At 49.3% G+C, this 15,542-nt stretch overlaps 1 protein-coding gene across 4 annotated transcripts in view; it reads left to right on the forward strand.

Moving 5' to 3' along the window:
- Positions 1 to 15,542, forward strand: part of MYO1H (myosin IH) — a 77,221-nt gene that overhangs the window by 46,661 nt on the left and 15,018 nt on the right. For all 4 annotated transcript variants that reach the window (XM_080979180.1, XM_080979181.1, XM_080979183.1 and 1 more), the window contains exons 13-24: positions 840 to 920; positions 1,778 to 1,869; positions 2,072 to 2,166; positions 3,079 to 3,125; positions 4,353 to 4,433; positions 5,755 to 5,860; positions 9,317 to 9,434; positions 10,389 to 10,502; positions 10,812 to 10,888; positions 12,534 to 12,602; positions 14,879 to 14,963; positions 15,101 to 15,260. In XM_080979180.1, coding sequence (XP_080835306.1) covers positions 840 to 920; positions 1,778 to 1,869; positions 2,072 to 2,166; positions 3,079 to 3,125; positions 4,353 to 4,433; positions 5,755 to 5,860; positions 9,317 to 9,434; positions 10,389 to 10,502; positions 10,812 to 10,888; positions 12,534 to 12,602; positions 14,879 to 14,963; positions 15,101 to 15,260 — 1,125 coding nt within the window. The remainder of the gene's footprint in view (positions 1 to 839; positions 921 to 1,777; positions 1,870 to 2,071; positions 2,167 to 3,078; positions 3,126 to 4,352; positions 4,434 to 5,754; positions 5,861 to 9,316; positions 9,435 to 10,388; positions 10,503 to 10,811; positions 10,889 to 12,533; positions 12,603 to 14,878; positions 14,964 to 15,100; positions 15,261 to 15,542) is intronic.

Here is a 15,542-nt window from a genome sequence, read left to right on the forward strand (position 1 = left end):
AACACGTATTTAAGTACATGTGGATTGAATGAAATTTCAAATAAACACAGGTGAAGTTGACTTAGATGATCTGGTCATTCATGATCTGTCCATCACTGGCCTTCCAGATGTTGGAGGATTTCAGCTCCCTACCATTGCTGGAAATTGGTCGGGACACGGGTCCCCCATACCCCAAACAGCCAAAACAGGCGTTGCCAGTTTTCAAAGCAATATCCAAACCTGCTGAATGTGTCTGCCAGAGGGGGAAGTGGGATGGGCACATCACAAGCAGAGACCCCACTTTAGTTCTCTGAAGAGCCTGTTGCTCCTGTTTCTGCCAATCCTTGCATAGCCCAAATAGGGCATGGAGATGGGGGACATCGGTTTTGGGAGACTCTCAAGGTTTGCAGAAGCAGAAAAGAAAATCCTCAAGGTAGGCAGCGCCCCCCCGAAGCAACTAATGAGGTTTGAGGGTGCCCAGTGTGGCCATGGAATGCCAAGGTAAGGGCGCTTTAGCGGGGTGTATGTGGAAAACAAGGTGGGAGGGGGTAACATGGAATGAAGCGCTTGGAAACCCAAACAGGAGTGCCTCATACGGCAACATTTTGCTGCAGCTCACCCCTTGTTAATCTTCTCCAGCCCAGAGGGAGTTTAATTCCTTGTTTGAATTCTCTGTCCAAATCTCACCTCAGTTCTGTCGCCTCAGATTGTCCCAAGGACTCCTGTCCCCAAAATAGCCCGTCCCCACACACCTGGATCTCAGAGATGCTTTTGCTGATGGAAAAGTTATGTGCATCAGGTGTGACTTTTTAATTTTGCAGGAAGCCCCCTTGAGTCTCTGTTTTTGCTTCTCATTCCAGTGGGAGCCAATCCCATACTTCAACAACAAGATCATATGTGACCTTGTGGAAGAGAAACACAAGGGGATCATTTCCATACTGGTAAGAGAGAAGATTCATGTTTAAAAGTTTGAAATGTTTAAAAGTCGTGGCTTCCTGCCAAAAGTATACTGGGAATGGCTAGGGAGTTTCTAACGGAGAATTAGTCGCACACCCTTCCAAAACTACAGCCCCAAAGTTTCTTTCTGAGTCGGGTGCAGCAGTTAAACCAATTTCAGCCAGGTTTTAGTTTGGTGGTGTCAACACCCAAGGGATGCCTGACTGCCTGGGATCTACATCTTCTTTCTAGTCATGTTAGCTCAGTTGGTAGAGCATGAGGAAAGAGCCCTCGAGGGCATTTCCTGCATCTTCCAGCCTTCAGGAGCGCAACTGCCTCCAATGGTGGGCATTAGCCGTTCTCCTGCTCCTCCTCCTCTTCCTCCTTCTCCATGGACGAAGGACTTGTACTCTCACCCCCAGGAAACCACCAAAGTGGTGGGTTTTCAGGGATAAAAGGAGTTATTCAAGAATGGATAACTTTTCGCATGCCTCCTTGCCTGCTGACAGAGAAATGGAGCCAAATGATTTATAGATGGGCAACCTGAGGCCAGGACTCTCATTAGTGGAAACTTCATCAGACTTGGCAGTGGCCCAGGGAGACATTTCAATCTGTCCTTCTCAGAAGCACTTGTGGCTTGTGGGATTTTGCATCCTGGGGAACTGGACCGAAGGGGAATAGAGGTCAGCTCTGAGCCGCCTTCCAAACCCCAGCTCCCAGAATCCTTTGGGGGAACCCCTGACTGTTTGAAGTGGTGTCATGGTGATTTAAATGTATGGGGAGAATGTGCCCCCCCCCGAAGAAATCCAGTTTTGGCTAGCTGAAGAATAGGCAAGACTTCTCATATTCCTTCCTGTGTCAGGATGAAGAATGCCTGCGGCCCGGAGAAGCGACAGACCTGAGCTTTCTGGAAAAGTTGGAGGAGAAAGTAGGAGACCATGCCCACTTCGTGACGTATGCACCTACGTTCCGTAACCTCCCCCAGAGGAGACCTGCTTCCCACATGCCCTTCCCTTCCTTGGAGAGCCCTTCTTCGTTCAGAGCACCCCCTAGCCCTGCCCAGCCCACCTGGCTCTTCTCTTTGACCCTGAGGGAGGTGCAAATGCACTGCCCCCCAGAACGGAAAGGTTTTGACCTCTTCTCTTTCTGTCTCCAGGCGGAAGCTTGCTGACCAGAAGACGCGGAAATCCATTGACTGGGTGGACTTCCGCCTTCTTCACTATGCCGGAGAGGTGACCTATTGCACTGTCGGTGAGAAAGCAAGAGCCCAGCCTCTGCTGGCTTGAAGGTGCCACGTTGGTGGTGGCACCAGACCAGACACACTAAGACCAGACCAGGTTAAAGAGTGTCGGAACTAATCCCTAGTGACATCCCATGAAACGGAATGTTGGAAGATTCAGGACATGTAAAAAGAAGTACTTCTTCACGCAACACGTAGTTAAACTATGAAACTCCCTCCCACAAGAGACGGGGATGGCCACCAACCTGGGTGGCTTTCAAAAAGCGTTGGGCGAATTTGGAGCAGGAGGTTTTGGATGGCTTCTAGCTACAATAACTATTCTCTGCCTCCACATTCAGAGCCAGGCATGCCGGGTTCTGCCCAACATTGTGGGTGCCAGACGGATCCCATTGCAGCCACAGCAGGCCCCGCTGGGCTTTTTGGAAGGCGTAGCAGGCCCCATTGGGCTTCCTTCTGTTATGTGGGCTGCACAATATTGAGGGGGCCTGGCCCCCTCATGGAAAATTTTTGGGGGAGCTCAGCCCCCACAGCCCCACAGATATGGCTCCCCTGGTCAGAGGCAGTGTTGCTGCCAAACGCTGTTTGCTGGTTTCCCACAGGCATCTGAGTGGCCCCTGTGAGAACAGGATGCTGGGCTAGAGGGCCCCCGCTGGCCTGATCAGGAGGCTCTTCTGATGTTCTGACATTAACTAGCTACATCTAGCACACGACGTTTAATCCTCGGGCTAAATTTCCAGTAACTCTCTTGGGCTGCTGGAGTGAAGAAAGGAGGAGTTCAGTCCCACAAGATGTGGGGTGGGCATCAGTTTGGGATTTGCTTCACAGAGAAGACAGCTATCAATGGCTCCTAGCCACTATGATTCTATTATTTTTTGTGTTTTAATTCACTTTGGTTTCCCCACCCCACCCCACCCCAATTCCAGGATTCTTGGAGAAAAATAATGACTTGCTGTACCGGAACCTTAAAGAGGTAAACACATCTTTTAATTATGTTAATTTGTTTGGGCTTCTATCCTGTCTTATTTTATGAGACATGAATGGCTAATTTAAATAGCAACATGGGCACACGTTCTTACATATACAGTGGTACCTCGGTTTTTTAACGTCTCGGAAGTCGAACGTGCCATGCGTCTTCCGTATTGAGTTTTACGGAAGTAAGTGCTTCTGGAAGTAAATGTTCAGTTTTCGAACATTTTGGAACTTCAACGGTCTTCTGGAATGGGTTATGTTAAAAAACTGAGGTACCACTGGATATTTAAATACACAAACCCAGTACATAAATAATACACAAATTATTTCATGTAAAACAAAGGATGTTTTAGCGGTCTGGTGTCTGGTCTGGCAACAACAGATAAACTACCTGATTAGAGATAAGTAGAGAGAGTTTGGGGGTGAGACAGGGCCCCCGAGTCCCTGGTCTTTTTTTACTGACCGCCCCCCCCGGATCTCCCCCCCCCTGCTTATAGGGTAGCTAGATTTACTGTGTAGTGCAGTGCTGGTGGTGGACCCCCTCCCCTCTCTCCTCTCCAGCAATCTTAAATTGCCCAAAAGCAAACTTGAAACATGAGCCATGGTCTGGAGAGGAGACCCTTGGAAGCCCCAAGTGAGCCCCTGTTGCGAATCTGTCCTTGGATTCCTCCTCCTCTCCAGTCTCAACAGCCAGCCAGTCTGCATTCTGTGGGCACTGAAGACCCCAGCCCTCTTTGGAGACTGTTTTGGGATTCTCCCCCCCCCCACGCCTTTCTTTTGAAAAAAAGATTTGCAAGCTTCAGGGATTTCCCTCCACCCAAGCTGCTGGGTGCTGCTGTTTTGCCTGCCTAAACAATGGCACTCACAACTGTAGCATCAGGAGTAGGAGGAATTATAGGTTTTATAGTGTGAGGCTCTCAACGTGTGATAATTCTGGCGACTTGAAAGGAGAATCCACGATGTTCTGATGGGAATCCTCTTGTTTTCTAAAGTCAAAGCTTGGGTTATGTTTTGTTTTAACAGCAAGATCTGACTTGGGATTTGCAAATTTTCCATGCCCCCCCCCAAAAATGTCCATGATTTTTAAAGGAGGTGTATTTTCTCCAGCTTCCTGTGCCCCATGCACGTCTAGAAATTTTGCGTCATTTCCCTCCCCCAGCAAATTTTGAATAGGCCCCCCGTGCTCTGATCTTCCCAGTGACTTTGCTTTATTTTCATTTGATCCCAGGTGCTGTGCAGGTCGAAAAATGGGATCCTCAGAGAATGTTTCCACCTGACGGAGCTGGACAACCGAAGGAGGCCTGAGACTGTGAGTTTATCCCAGGCATAGGCAACCTAAGGCCCATGGGCTGGAAGTGGCCCATGGGGGTTGTTTAACCCGCCCATGGACCCCCACCTCCCACTCGGTTGGCTCCTGTGTGCTGCACTAAACTGGCGTGGAGCAGAGCGGGGACCACCTTCTGCGACACTGGGCGGCTTCCCATTGGCTGCAGGAAGCTCCTCTAGCCAATGGGAAGCTGCACACGCCTCTTCCGCGTCAGAAGGAGCGCTGGAAATGGTGTCTGCAGGATCACGAACCAGCCCATGCCCCCAAAATGTTGCTGACCCCTGGTTTATCCCACACATGTGGGCCTAGATGTCAGGGCTGAGCTTGATGCAAGCTTCAAGTGACGTAGCTTGAAACTTCTACAGTTTTTTGGAAAGTGGTGGGGAGGGTGGGCCTTAATTTAAAAAAAACCTTTATTGCCTTTGCTACCAACTGAAAAGTGCAGTGCCATATGCAATGCAAACAAACAATAAATACTAAGGGAAAGACATACCAATATAAACTGAGACATCCATATTTCCCAAGGTGGCATGGATGGTGAATGCGGGGGCATTTGAGTCTGAAGCATAGGAAATAAAATCCAGCCAGATGACATGAAAGTGCTCTGGATCCTCCACCTCCCTGGAGGCACGCAGCTTATGTGTAATTTTTTCCTACAATAGCCTGAGTCCCTAAGTTCTTATACCACAAGGACAAATGTAGATCCCCCCCCCCGGGGGGTTTAATTGCTGAGCTTTTGAAATGCCAGCAGCATCTAACATCCACGTCAAAAGCTCTTTTGGGAGACAATCTTTCATGTTGTTTCGGAATATGTGGAGAGACGACAGTTGTGGGGAAGCCAGGGCACGTGGTTTAAGATATTTCTTCATATGCTTGAGATCAAAATATAGTGGTACCTCGGCTTAAGAACTTAATTTGTTCCGGAGGTCTGTTCTTAACCTGAAACTGTTCTTAACCTGAAGCACCACTTTAGCTAATGGGGCCTCCCACTGCTGCTGTGTCGCCGGAGCACGATTTCTGTTCTCATCCTGAAGCAAAGTTCTTAACCCGAGGTATTATTTCTGGGTTAGCGGAGTCTGTAACCTGAAGCGTATGTAACCCGAAGTACCACTATAATGAAACCCGAGGGCGTTCCCACCACAGATGGAAGGATGTCCCCAGAACTCACAGTCCCACCAGCAATCCTGTATTAATTGGAGGGGGACACTTTTATTTTTACATTTTTATGATTTGTCCTTGCAACTGTACTTCCTAGGTGACATTCTGTGTAATTGTTTTGAATGAGTCCTTTCTATTTGCTCAGGTGGCAACTCAGTTCAAAAACAGCCTGGCTAGTTTGATAGACATCCTCATGTTGAAAGAACCTTCCTACATTCGATGCATTAAACCCAATGATGACAAAGCGGCTGGTAAGGTTGTCTCTGGGAACTCAGCAGAAGGGTGCATTGTGTTAATAATAATAATAATAATAATAATAATAATAATATGCAAAGCTCTTTGCTCTGGCTGGCAGAGGTCTGCGGTGATGGGGACCTGTTCTAGACCTACTAACCAGAAAACCTTTTAGCTTAAGATGCAACCATAGGGTCAAGCTTCCCTTCCTCTTCAACTTCTATCCTTCCCCACAAAATGCCCAATACAGTGGTGCCTCGCAAGACGAAATTAATCCATTCCGCGAGTATCTTCGTCTAGCGGTTTTTCCGTCTTGCGAAGCAACCCTATTAGCGGCTTAGCGGATTAGCGCTATTAGCGGTTTAGCGGCTATTAAAGGCTTAGCGGCTTAGCGGATTAGCTGCTAAAAGGCTATTAAAGGCTTAGGGGCTTAGAAAAAGGGGGGGAAGCGGAAAAAAAATATCAAGACTCGCAAGACGTTTTCGTCTTGCGAAGCAAGCCCATAGGGAAATTCGTCCTGCGAAGCGCATTGAAAACGGAAAACCCTTTCGTCTAGCGGGTTTTCCATCTTGCAAGGCATTCGTCTTGCGGGGCACCACTGTACTATAATTGGAATAAGGAAAGGCGGGACGGGGGGGGACTTTTAAAAGAAGTAAGAAATGCAGTTCCTCCTTGGCACAACTGAGTGCATGTCTGGGTTTTCCCACCGAGAGGATCTCTGGGAGAATATATATTCTTACTGGGTTGAGGGGTTGTTTTGGATGATTTCTTTGGGTCCGAACCAACCCTGTGGTTTTGTGCCTGCAAGACTGTAGTTTGTAGGGACTGCTGCAATGATTAGCCCAGATGGTGGCCGTAGCCAGGCCAGCAAACACTCCATTTACATGTCTAAAGAGCAAGTGAAGGACAGATGTGTTGCTACGGACACAATCAGCTTGCAATGCTCTTTCAGAAATGGCGTAGGGCTCCACCTCCGTCATCTGGCTGGATGCCACATCATCCTGGGGTGGGAGAAGAGCAAGCCAAGGAGCTAGTCTTTCTTTTTATCCTGGACTGAAGCTGGAAGCTGGAAAGGAGAGGCTTGACTTGCTCTGTGTGCAGAAGCCAAAGCTATGGCTTCAGGGGGGCACCCCTAGAAACCTAACAGGGACGTGAGATCTGTTGGGGTATTCATGCTGTGAGTCTCTTGGTTTTATGCTTGGGTTGTATATGTGTGTGTGTGAATAAAACCATATATCCTAAAGACAACACAGTCTCTAGTGACCTCCATTCCAAGGAAACTGAACCCTGGGTAACGATAGGCACCATCCCAGTCTCCAGGTGGTGAGAATCCAGCAGTTTCCAGCCACTCGCCCAGTTTTGGTTTCCTGGGAATGGGGGCAGCAGACTCACAGCTTTGGATCCAGCACAGAGCAGGCAAATCTCTGCATCTCTGTGTCCCCACCTTCCAGCCTGCTTTCAGCTCAGCTGACACACACAACTCTGGCTGTTGTTCTGCTACCTAGCAGCCAGATGAGGGGAGGGGGGTGAAGGAAAGCCTCTGGAGGGCACTGTCGCTTTGTTGTAGCTCTTGCAACCTTGCTTATTCTTTGGGGATACTTTGGGTCACTGTCTCACAAAGAAACTTGTCTGATCAGTTCAGCAACCTACTCCATTAGACTCCCAGCCCTCGCTGGGGATGGGGATCCAAAAGGGACTCAGAGCATAATCCAGAATCACCCCCCCCAAACAACCATATGTATCTTAATGGTGTAAAAGGAGAAGGGAGCTCATGACTTGGCCAGCCTCTTCCCTTGGTCAGTTGCCTGCGCGCGCGCTCTCTCTCTCTCTCTCTCTCTCTCTCTCCTAACTTAAAAGTTTGCACACAGCGGCAGAGGAAGCTGCTCTGGTGCCTGGGACAACGCACCCAGGGTGGGGCCAGCCGCCCATAGGGGCGGTGCGCACCGCAGGGCCTCCAGAGTCTGCCTGCCTCCTCCCACTCAGCCGTCCTACAACTGGGGGGGGAGGCAGCGGGCGGACTGTTTGGGCAGCGTGGAGCCTGTGTGTGCCCAAGTCATAGAATCATAGAATCATAGAGTTGGAAGAGACCACAGGGGCCATCGAGTCCAACCCCCTGCCAAGCAGGAAACACCATCAGAGCACTCCTGACATATGGTTGTCAAGCCTCTGCTTAAAGACCTCCAAAGAAGGAGACTCCACCACACTCCTTGGCAGCAAATTCCACTGTTGAACAGCTCTTACTGTCAGGAAGTTCTTCCTAATGTTTAGGTGGAATCTTCTTTCTTGTAGTTTGGATCCATTGCTCCGTGTCCGCTTCTCTGGAGCAGCAGAAAACAACCTTTCTCCCTCCTCTATGTGACATCCTTTTATATATTTGAACATGGCTATCATATCACCCCTTAACCTCCTCTTCTCCAGGCTAAACATGCCCAGCTCCCTTAGCCGTTCCTCATAAGGCATCGTTTCCAGGCCTTTGACCATTTTGGTTGCCCTCCTCTGGACACGTTCCAGTTTGTCAATGTCCTTCTTGAACTGTGGTGCCCAGAACTGGACACAGTACTCCAAGTGAGGTCTGACCAGAGCAGAATACAGTGGCACTATTACTTCCCTTGATCTAGATGCTATACTCCTATTGATGAGGCCCAGAATTGCATTGGCTTTTTTAGCTGCCGCGTCACACTGTTGGCTCATGTCAAGTTTGTGGTCAACCAAGACTCCTAGATCCTTTTCACATGTACTGCTCTCAAGCCAGGTGTCACCCATCTTGTATTTGTGCCTCTCATTTTTTTTGCCCAAGTGCAATACTTTACATTTCTCCCTGTTAAAATTCATCTTGTTTGTTTTGGCCAGTTCTCTAATCTGTCAAGGTCGTTTTGAAGTGTGATCCTGTCCTCTAGGGTGTTAGCCACCCCTCCCAGTTTGGTGTCATCTGCAAATTTGATCAGGATGCCCTTGAGTCCATCATCCAAGTCGTTGATAAAGATGTTGAACAAGACCGGGCCCAAGACAGAACCCTGTGGCACCCCACTAGTCACTCTTCTCCAGAATGAAGAGGAACCATTGATGAGCACCCTTAGGGTTCGGTCAGTCAGCCAGTTACAAATCCACTGAGTGGTAGCATAGTCAAGACCGCATTTTACCAGCTTCTTTACAAGAATATCATGGGGCACCTTGTCAAATGCCTTGCTGAAATCAAGGTAGGCTACATCCACTGCGTTCCCTTCATCTACCAGGCTTGTAATTCTGTCAAAAAACGAGATCAGGTTAGTCTGACATGACTTAATCCCAGGAGAGACGTGTGGCTCAGGCCCTGCAGTGAGCGCCGCCTGGCATTTTGTCAGCCCCCTCAGTGGTGACACCTGGGGCAGACTGCACCCACCACACCCCCTTCCTCCGCCCCTGTTTGCACATGTGCCCTCATCCAACTGGTAGCAATAACCTCTTGTCCTTGGTGTGGGTTTTGTCTTTTGCAGACAAATTTGATGACTCCTTGATAAGGCACCAGGTGAAGTACCTGGGCCTGATGGAGCACCTGCGAGTGAGGCGAGCCGGCTTCGCTTACCGTCGGAAGTATGAGCACTTTCTGCAAAGGTGAGGCCCAAAGCTCTCTCCCCACCCTTGTTTCCAGCAACTGGTATTCAGAAGCATCACTGCCTCTGACTCTGGAGGCAGGGCAGAGTCGCCTGCGTCACGGCTGGTTGGAGGCAGCAAGGCTTCTGAATACCAGTTGCTGGAAACCAAAGAAGGGGAGAGTTGCTCTTGTGCTCCAGTCCCGCTTGGGGCTTCCCACAGAGGCATGTGGTTGGCCTCTGTGAGAACAGGATCCTGGTCTAGGTAGGACATTGGCCTGATCCAGCAGGCTTTGATTACATTCTTACTTTCACTGCACCAACTGCCCTATAGGCAAAGTAAAGGGAGGTTTCATGGACTGGTTGGTCACAGAGTTGTGGTGGGAGGAACCAGCTGGGGACCCCCAAGGGAAGAAGGTTTGGGGCCTGGGGAGTGGGGGTGGGACGACAATGAGGGGTCAGAGGGAGAAGAGGGAGCAGACTGGCAGGAGGCGGTGCTGGAAGAGGCCACAGGGTTTGGTGAGCAGGAAGAGTCTGTGGCGGAGAGCGGTCCAGGCTCAGAGGCAGGAGAGGACGGGGCCCAGGAGACAGCGTTGAGAAGAAGCCGGGGAGTCTCCCCCTCTTGCTGTGACCAGTTCCCCTTTGCCATGGTCTAGAACACGCCAAGGAAAGAGAGAGAAGCAGACAGAGCCTTAAGGTGCTGGGGAAGGAACTGGGTGAGGAGCCTTAGAGAGCGGTGGGAAAGAGGGACCTTCAGCCCTTGCAAATGCCTCATGGGGGCAAGGGCTGCTGGCAGTCACCACTAGGCCTGCGCTGCTTTGCTTCTTTGAACAAAGAGTTAACTTCACTGATACCATGTTTTGCTTTGAGTACACTTGACTCCAGCTTCTGAGAGGGGGGTCAGAAGTGGGTCAGGAGATTTGCTTGGAACACACTTTCCTTTAGTCCCTGAATTTATTTATAATTTTGTTTTTAGGTACAAGTCCCTGTGTCCAGATACCTGGCCTTACTGGCAAGGGACGGCTGCCAAAGGAGTTGAGAAGCTAATCAAGCATATTGGCTACAAGCCAGAAGAGTACAAAATGGGAAAGTAAGAGCAACATACAAATAGGCATTAGGATAAATTGCTTGCAAAAATGTGTACATTGGGCAAAATATTACAGAAGAGTGTCTGTTAGGAGAAATGTGTGCTAAAAATCTGGAAGTGTTTTCATGAGGACTGCAAATGGATGTGGAAATGTGGTGAACTGAACTTAAAAGGGGGAAATGGGGAGAAACTGAAATGGACAGATTTTGTCCATCTCTTCCTGGGAGTTCTTAAATTTGGTGAGACCACCCTCAGAGCAAATGATAGAATTTTGGGTGCCTGCATCTCATTGGATGATTTTCTCTTGTTTAGGACCAAAATATTCATCCGTTTCCCAAGAACTCTGTTTGCCACAGAAGATGCCTTTGAATTCAGAAAAAATCGGCTAGGTATGTAATTTGCCCACTTTTGATCTTGCAAATCCCCAAAAGTCATTTTTAACTGAATATTTTGATGCCACCTTGTTTCTGTGAGGGTTTGCCCTAGGCAGCATCTGAGAAGACCACAGCCTTGCAGTTCACATGGCCTGCAGGAAATTTAGGATTGCTAAAAGCAGGTGGATTTTGCAACTAGGAATGGAGGAGAATTTTATTTGGTCTGCAGTTTTACATGAGCTGATTTAATTTGCACAGATCAGAATGTAAACATCCTCCAGATTTTGCACTTCTTTGGATTTTTCAGTACAGCTCTTAGCTAAAGATATAAACAAAAATCCACATAAAATGCATTTTTTAGGATAAAGCATTTAGAAGTGTGTACCTTGACATACAATCCTTGTTTAGATAGGTATTTTGCAATGGAATGTGTAAATTGATTTTTTGTGCAGATTTTTTAAAAAGGAAATTTGTAGATTACTTCAGAAATTTATGGGGGTGTCTGTTCGAATCAGAGGCAGCAGTAGTGGAAGAGATGGGACCTTCATGGAGTCTAATGCTTTGAACCCCTCCATCATAGGCTCAGGTTGCATATATGTGTAAATGAACCATATATCATAAATACAGCACAGTCTCTGCTGGGACTCATTGTCCAAAACGAAACGCAGACCCGGGTAAGTGCCTGGAACTCCCTGGCATCCTGCTCTGCTGTGGAAATTGGAGGTGGTGTGTGACAATCTTCGTCTATCTATCTACCAACTAATTGTTTTGTTCACCTCCTCAGCCTTCCCTCGACATAGCCAACCTTGTGCCCACCAGAAGCATTTTAGCCTTCTGTCCTTCAAGGGTGGAGAACGAGTGGCTGGACTCCTGCTCTCATCCTGCCCCTGACCATTGTCTGCGCTGGCTGCCAGGGCGGAGGGGAGCTGGGAGCCTAGCAGCATCTGAACGGCCGTCGCAAGTTGCCTGTCCCAGGTTTAAAACTAGACTTGGAATGTAGACTTTCACCTCACAAATACCGTACTTTTTGCCCTATAGGACGCACTTTTTCCCCTCCAAAAATGAAGGGGAAATGTGTGTGCGTCCTATGGGGCGAATGCAGGCTTTCGCTGAAGCCTGGAGAGCGAGAGGGGTCGGTGCGCACCGACCCCTCTCGCTCTCCAGGCTTCGCACAGCTCTCCGCAAGCCATGGGAGCCCGCGCTGGGCTCTCCCGGCTTGCGGAGAGTTGCCTGCATGCTGAAGCCTGGGCGCACTGAGCTCAGCGCGCCCAGACTTCGCGCGGCTCTCCGCAAGTCGTGGGAGCCCGGCGTTGGGCTCCCACGGCTTTCGGAGGGTTGCCTGTTCTGGGGGCTGGGGTAAGGGGAAGCTCGGGCTCCCCCCCCCTTTATTTCCCCCCCAAAACACTAGGTGCGCCTTATGGGACGGTGCGTCCTATAGGGCGAAAAATACGGTATATTTTCAGGGAAATTTAAGCTCTGGATTCCTGCGGAAGGTGGCAGACTCTCCTTCATTGGAGGTTTTTTAAACAGAGCTTGGACGGCCATCTGTGATGGATTCTTTAGCTGAGATTCCTGCATTGCAGGGGATTGGACTAGATGACTCTTGGGGATCCCTTCCAACTCTACCATTCTCTAATTCCCAGTTGCTTTTCCTTTTCAGTTTCCAGAATACAAGCCAAATACAAAGGATGCTTAGGGAAGCGTGAGTTCCAAAAGATGAGGGAAGCAGGTAAGTAGCAGATCTTAGCTGCAAAAACCCCAGGGGGATCTTGCTTGGTTTTGTACCAATTCGGGATTTTTAAATAAAAAATGCATTATTTGGAATTGAGACCCAAAACGTCTTTATTTCAAATGCTGGTTTCTAACATTCAGCTTCTTGCTGCAATTCTGAATGTTACTAACGAACATTAATTTGCTGCATATTTATTGATTTGATGTAAACAATGGTTAGCCCCCTCTTCAGCTGGAAAGTGTCCCAGACTGCAGAGGCGTAGCAAGGTCAAGTGGTACCCAGCGTGGAATTTTTTTTATCACGCTCCCCCCATTGACGGCTTGGGGTAGGCTTGGGCGTTGTGGGCGGGCAGCACACCGAAAGTCACCCCCCTCAGCAATGACACCCAGGGGGGTCTGCCTCCTGCCCCCCTTCCTACGCCTCTGCTAGAATGTAGCAGAAACAAGGTGGTCCGTGCTCTCAGGCTTACAGTTTAATAAAATAAAACTTGGCCCCCTGTTCTTAGTTACAAGTTCTTTTAGTGCCTAGATGGATTGGAAACGGGTCAAGGAGGGGGTGGGTAACTTTCCTTTCCTTTACAGATTCCCATTTCAGCTGGGACATGAGCACTGGAGAACATACTTGGGGTCTACTCTCCTGAATTAATTTCTTTGTTCAGCTTCTCTGTTTCCTAGTTTTCAGAATAGTGCAGCTGAACAAAGAAATTAATTCAGTGTTTACTTGGGTCTTCAGCAAGAACCGCGCATTGTTGCCCTCTGCTGTCTGTCCTCTGCCACAATTATGTGACATTATTATTCATTGATATTACTTACAAGCAGCTTCACAATAAAATATTTAAAACTCTATAAAATAACTGTTATGTTGAAGTGGGAAGGGGGGAACCTTTGGCCCTCCAGGCAGTGGCATAGGAAGGGGGGTGCGGTGGGTGTGGGCTGCCCCAGGTTTCATCACTGAGGCGGGTGACAAAATGGCAAAAATATGTGTTTTTAAAATAAATAAATAAAATTTGGGCTCCCAACACTTTTTTAAAAAAAACAACTCCTGCACCCCCCTTCCTACGCCACTGGTAGCCAGGTGAGGCGGGGAGCACTGGGCTTCATACCACGGGGCCTGCAGCGGGCCTGAGCCATGCGTCTCTCCTGAGGGAGAGGCGGTGGGCGGACTGCCTGCAAGCTCCGCGGTGCTTTTTTGAGCAGCCTGGGGCTTGCGTCTGCCCACCACCTCAGCTGCCCTACAGCTGAGGGGGAGGCTGCGGAGGGGCTCCATGCAGCGCACCCTCCCTTGGCTCGCCCCGCCCCCATGGGCAGCTTGCCCTGCCCCTGGCTGCAGGATGCGTGCATCGCACTGGGCACCCGAGCAGCTAAGCTATGCTGCTGCCTCCAGCGGTTTCTGAACCGCACCTCCCAGCATGGGGATTCCAAAACCCTGATGTTGGCCCTCGCACACACTTCAGAAAACTTTATTTTTTAGAAAAGATAGGGGGAAAGCAGGCAGAAGGTCGAAATGGACCTCACAATGAACCAGAGCACTGTGGCTCTAAAACTGGGCTAAACATAGCCTATTTGCCACACTGTGGTTGTTTGGTTTACTTACAAGTAGTCAACAAGGATGGTCAATTTTATAGAAAGTCCAGTCTGGATCCCTGAGGGTGGGAAGGCAGCTCAGCCTTTTAAAGTCTCTCTCCTGGGAGGGAGTGACTTCTGTCCCTTCCTGACCCGTGAGAACCCGAGTCAGTTGCTCAGGTCCCTCCGTCTCTCGGGTACTTATGACCCCTCTTTGGCTTGGGATGAGGAAAAAAGGATCGTATTTTTCTGTGTATAAGACTATGGTTTTTTTATTAGAAATATATGTTAAAAATGGGGGGTCGTCTTACACACGGATAGTGCAGAAGGGGGATGGGTGATTGTTGGCCTGCTGTTGATTGGCTGCTGCAGCAATTGGGCGGTCATTTGGTGTTTGCTGGCGGCGAGCGGACAGATGATTGGTCAAGGCATGCAATTGGCAGTGGTGTTCAGGAGGGTGAGCGATTGTCGGCAATCCCCCCCACAAAACTCAACAACTCCTCCCCACAAAGCTTAACCATTCTGGGCAATCTCCCCCCATTTCCTTAATTTGGAGTCCCAAAAAATAGGGGTCGTGGCAGCTTGACTTGGAGGAATGGTGGGGCAGGTCAGGGCTTTCGCATCCCTCTTGGCAGCCCCTCTTTCTTCTTGCTCTGCCCTTGTGCAAAAGGGTCCTCTTGCCCCTCCATGGTGACTCTCTCTGTTTCGCAGCCATTAAACTGGAGTCCTGCTGGAGAGGAGTCCTGGCCCGGAAGCTGGCCAAAAAGAGGATGTGGGCAGCCCAGACCATCCGGAAGTAAGCTGGCTTGTTTGTTTGTTTGTTTCATTCAATTTACATTGGATTGCTGAATTGTAAAGCAAAGCAAAACCTCAGAGTGGTTTACAAGAAGACTAAAACAATGAAATTATCAGTAAAATGGACCACTCCTGTAGGTACATCAGAGGCTTCATCCACCGGAAGCAACCCTTGAACCGCAATAACAAGGACTTTGTGAGGCTTGTGCAGTACACCTACCTTATGAAACTCAGAGATCACATCCCAAAGAACGTCCTGGACAAAAGCTGGCTTAAGCCTCCAGAGATCATGCAAGAGGTGAGAGCTGTTAGAACCTCCATGTTCAGAGCTACTGTACCTGTGAATGCGGGTCGCTGGGGAACAAGAGTGGGAGGGGGGCAGCTGCCTTTCAAGCCCTGCTTGCAGGTGTCCCACAGTGCCTGGCTGGCCACTCTGAGATGCTGGGCAAGAGGGGCCTTTGGTCTGATCCAGCCCTTCTCATGTTAGCTGAGGGCACTGATGAAGGGCAGGAATTTGAACCAAAGCTCAGCCGTCCTTTGGAATCTGCAATTCTCCAAATTTTGCAATGCAGTTCTCCAG

This window comes from Podarcis pityusensis, assembly GCF_964106645.2.
Source record: "Podarcis pityusensis genome assembly, chromosome: 13".
In the NCBI taxonomy this organism is placed as follows: Eukaryota; Metazoa; Chordata; class Lepidosauria; order Squamata; family Lacertidae; genus Podarcis; species Podarcis pityusensis.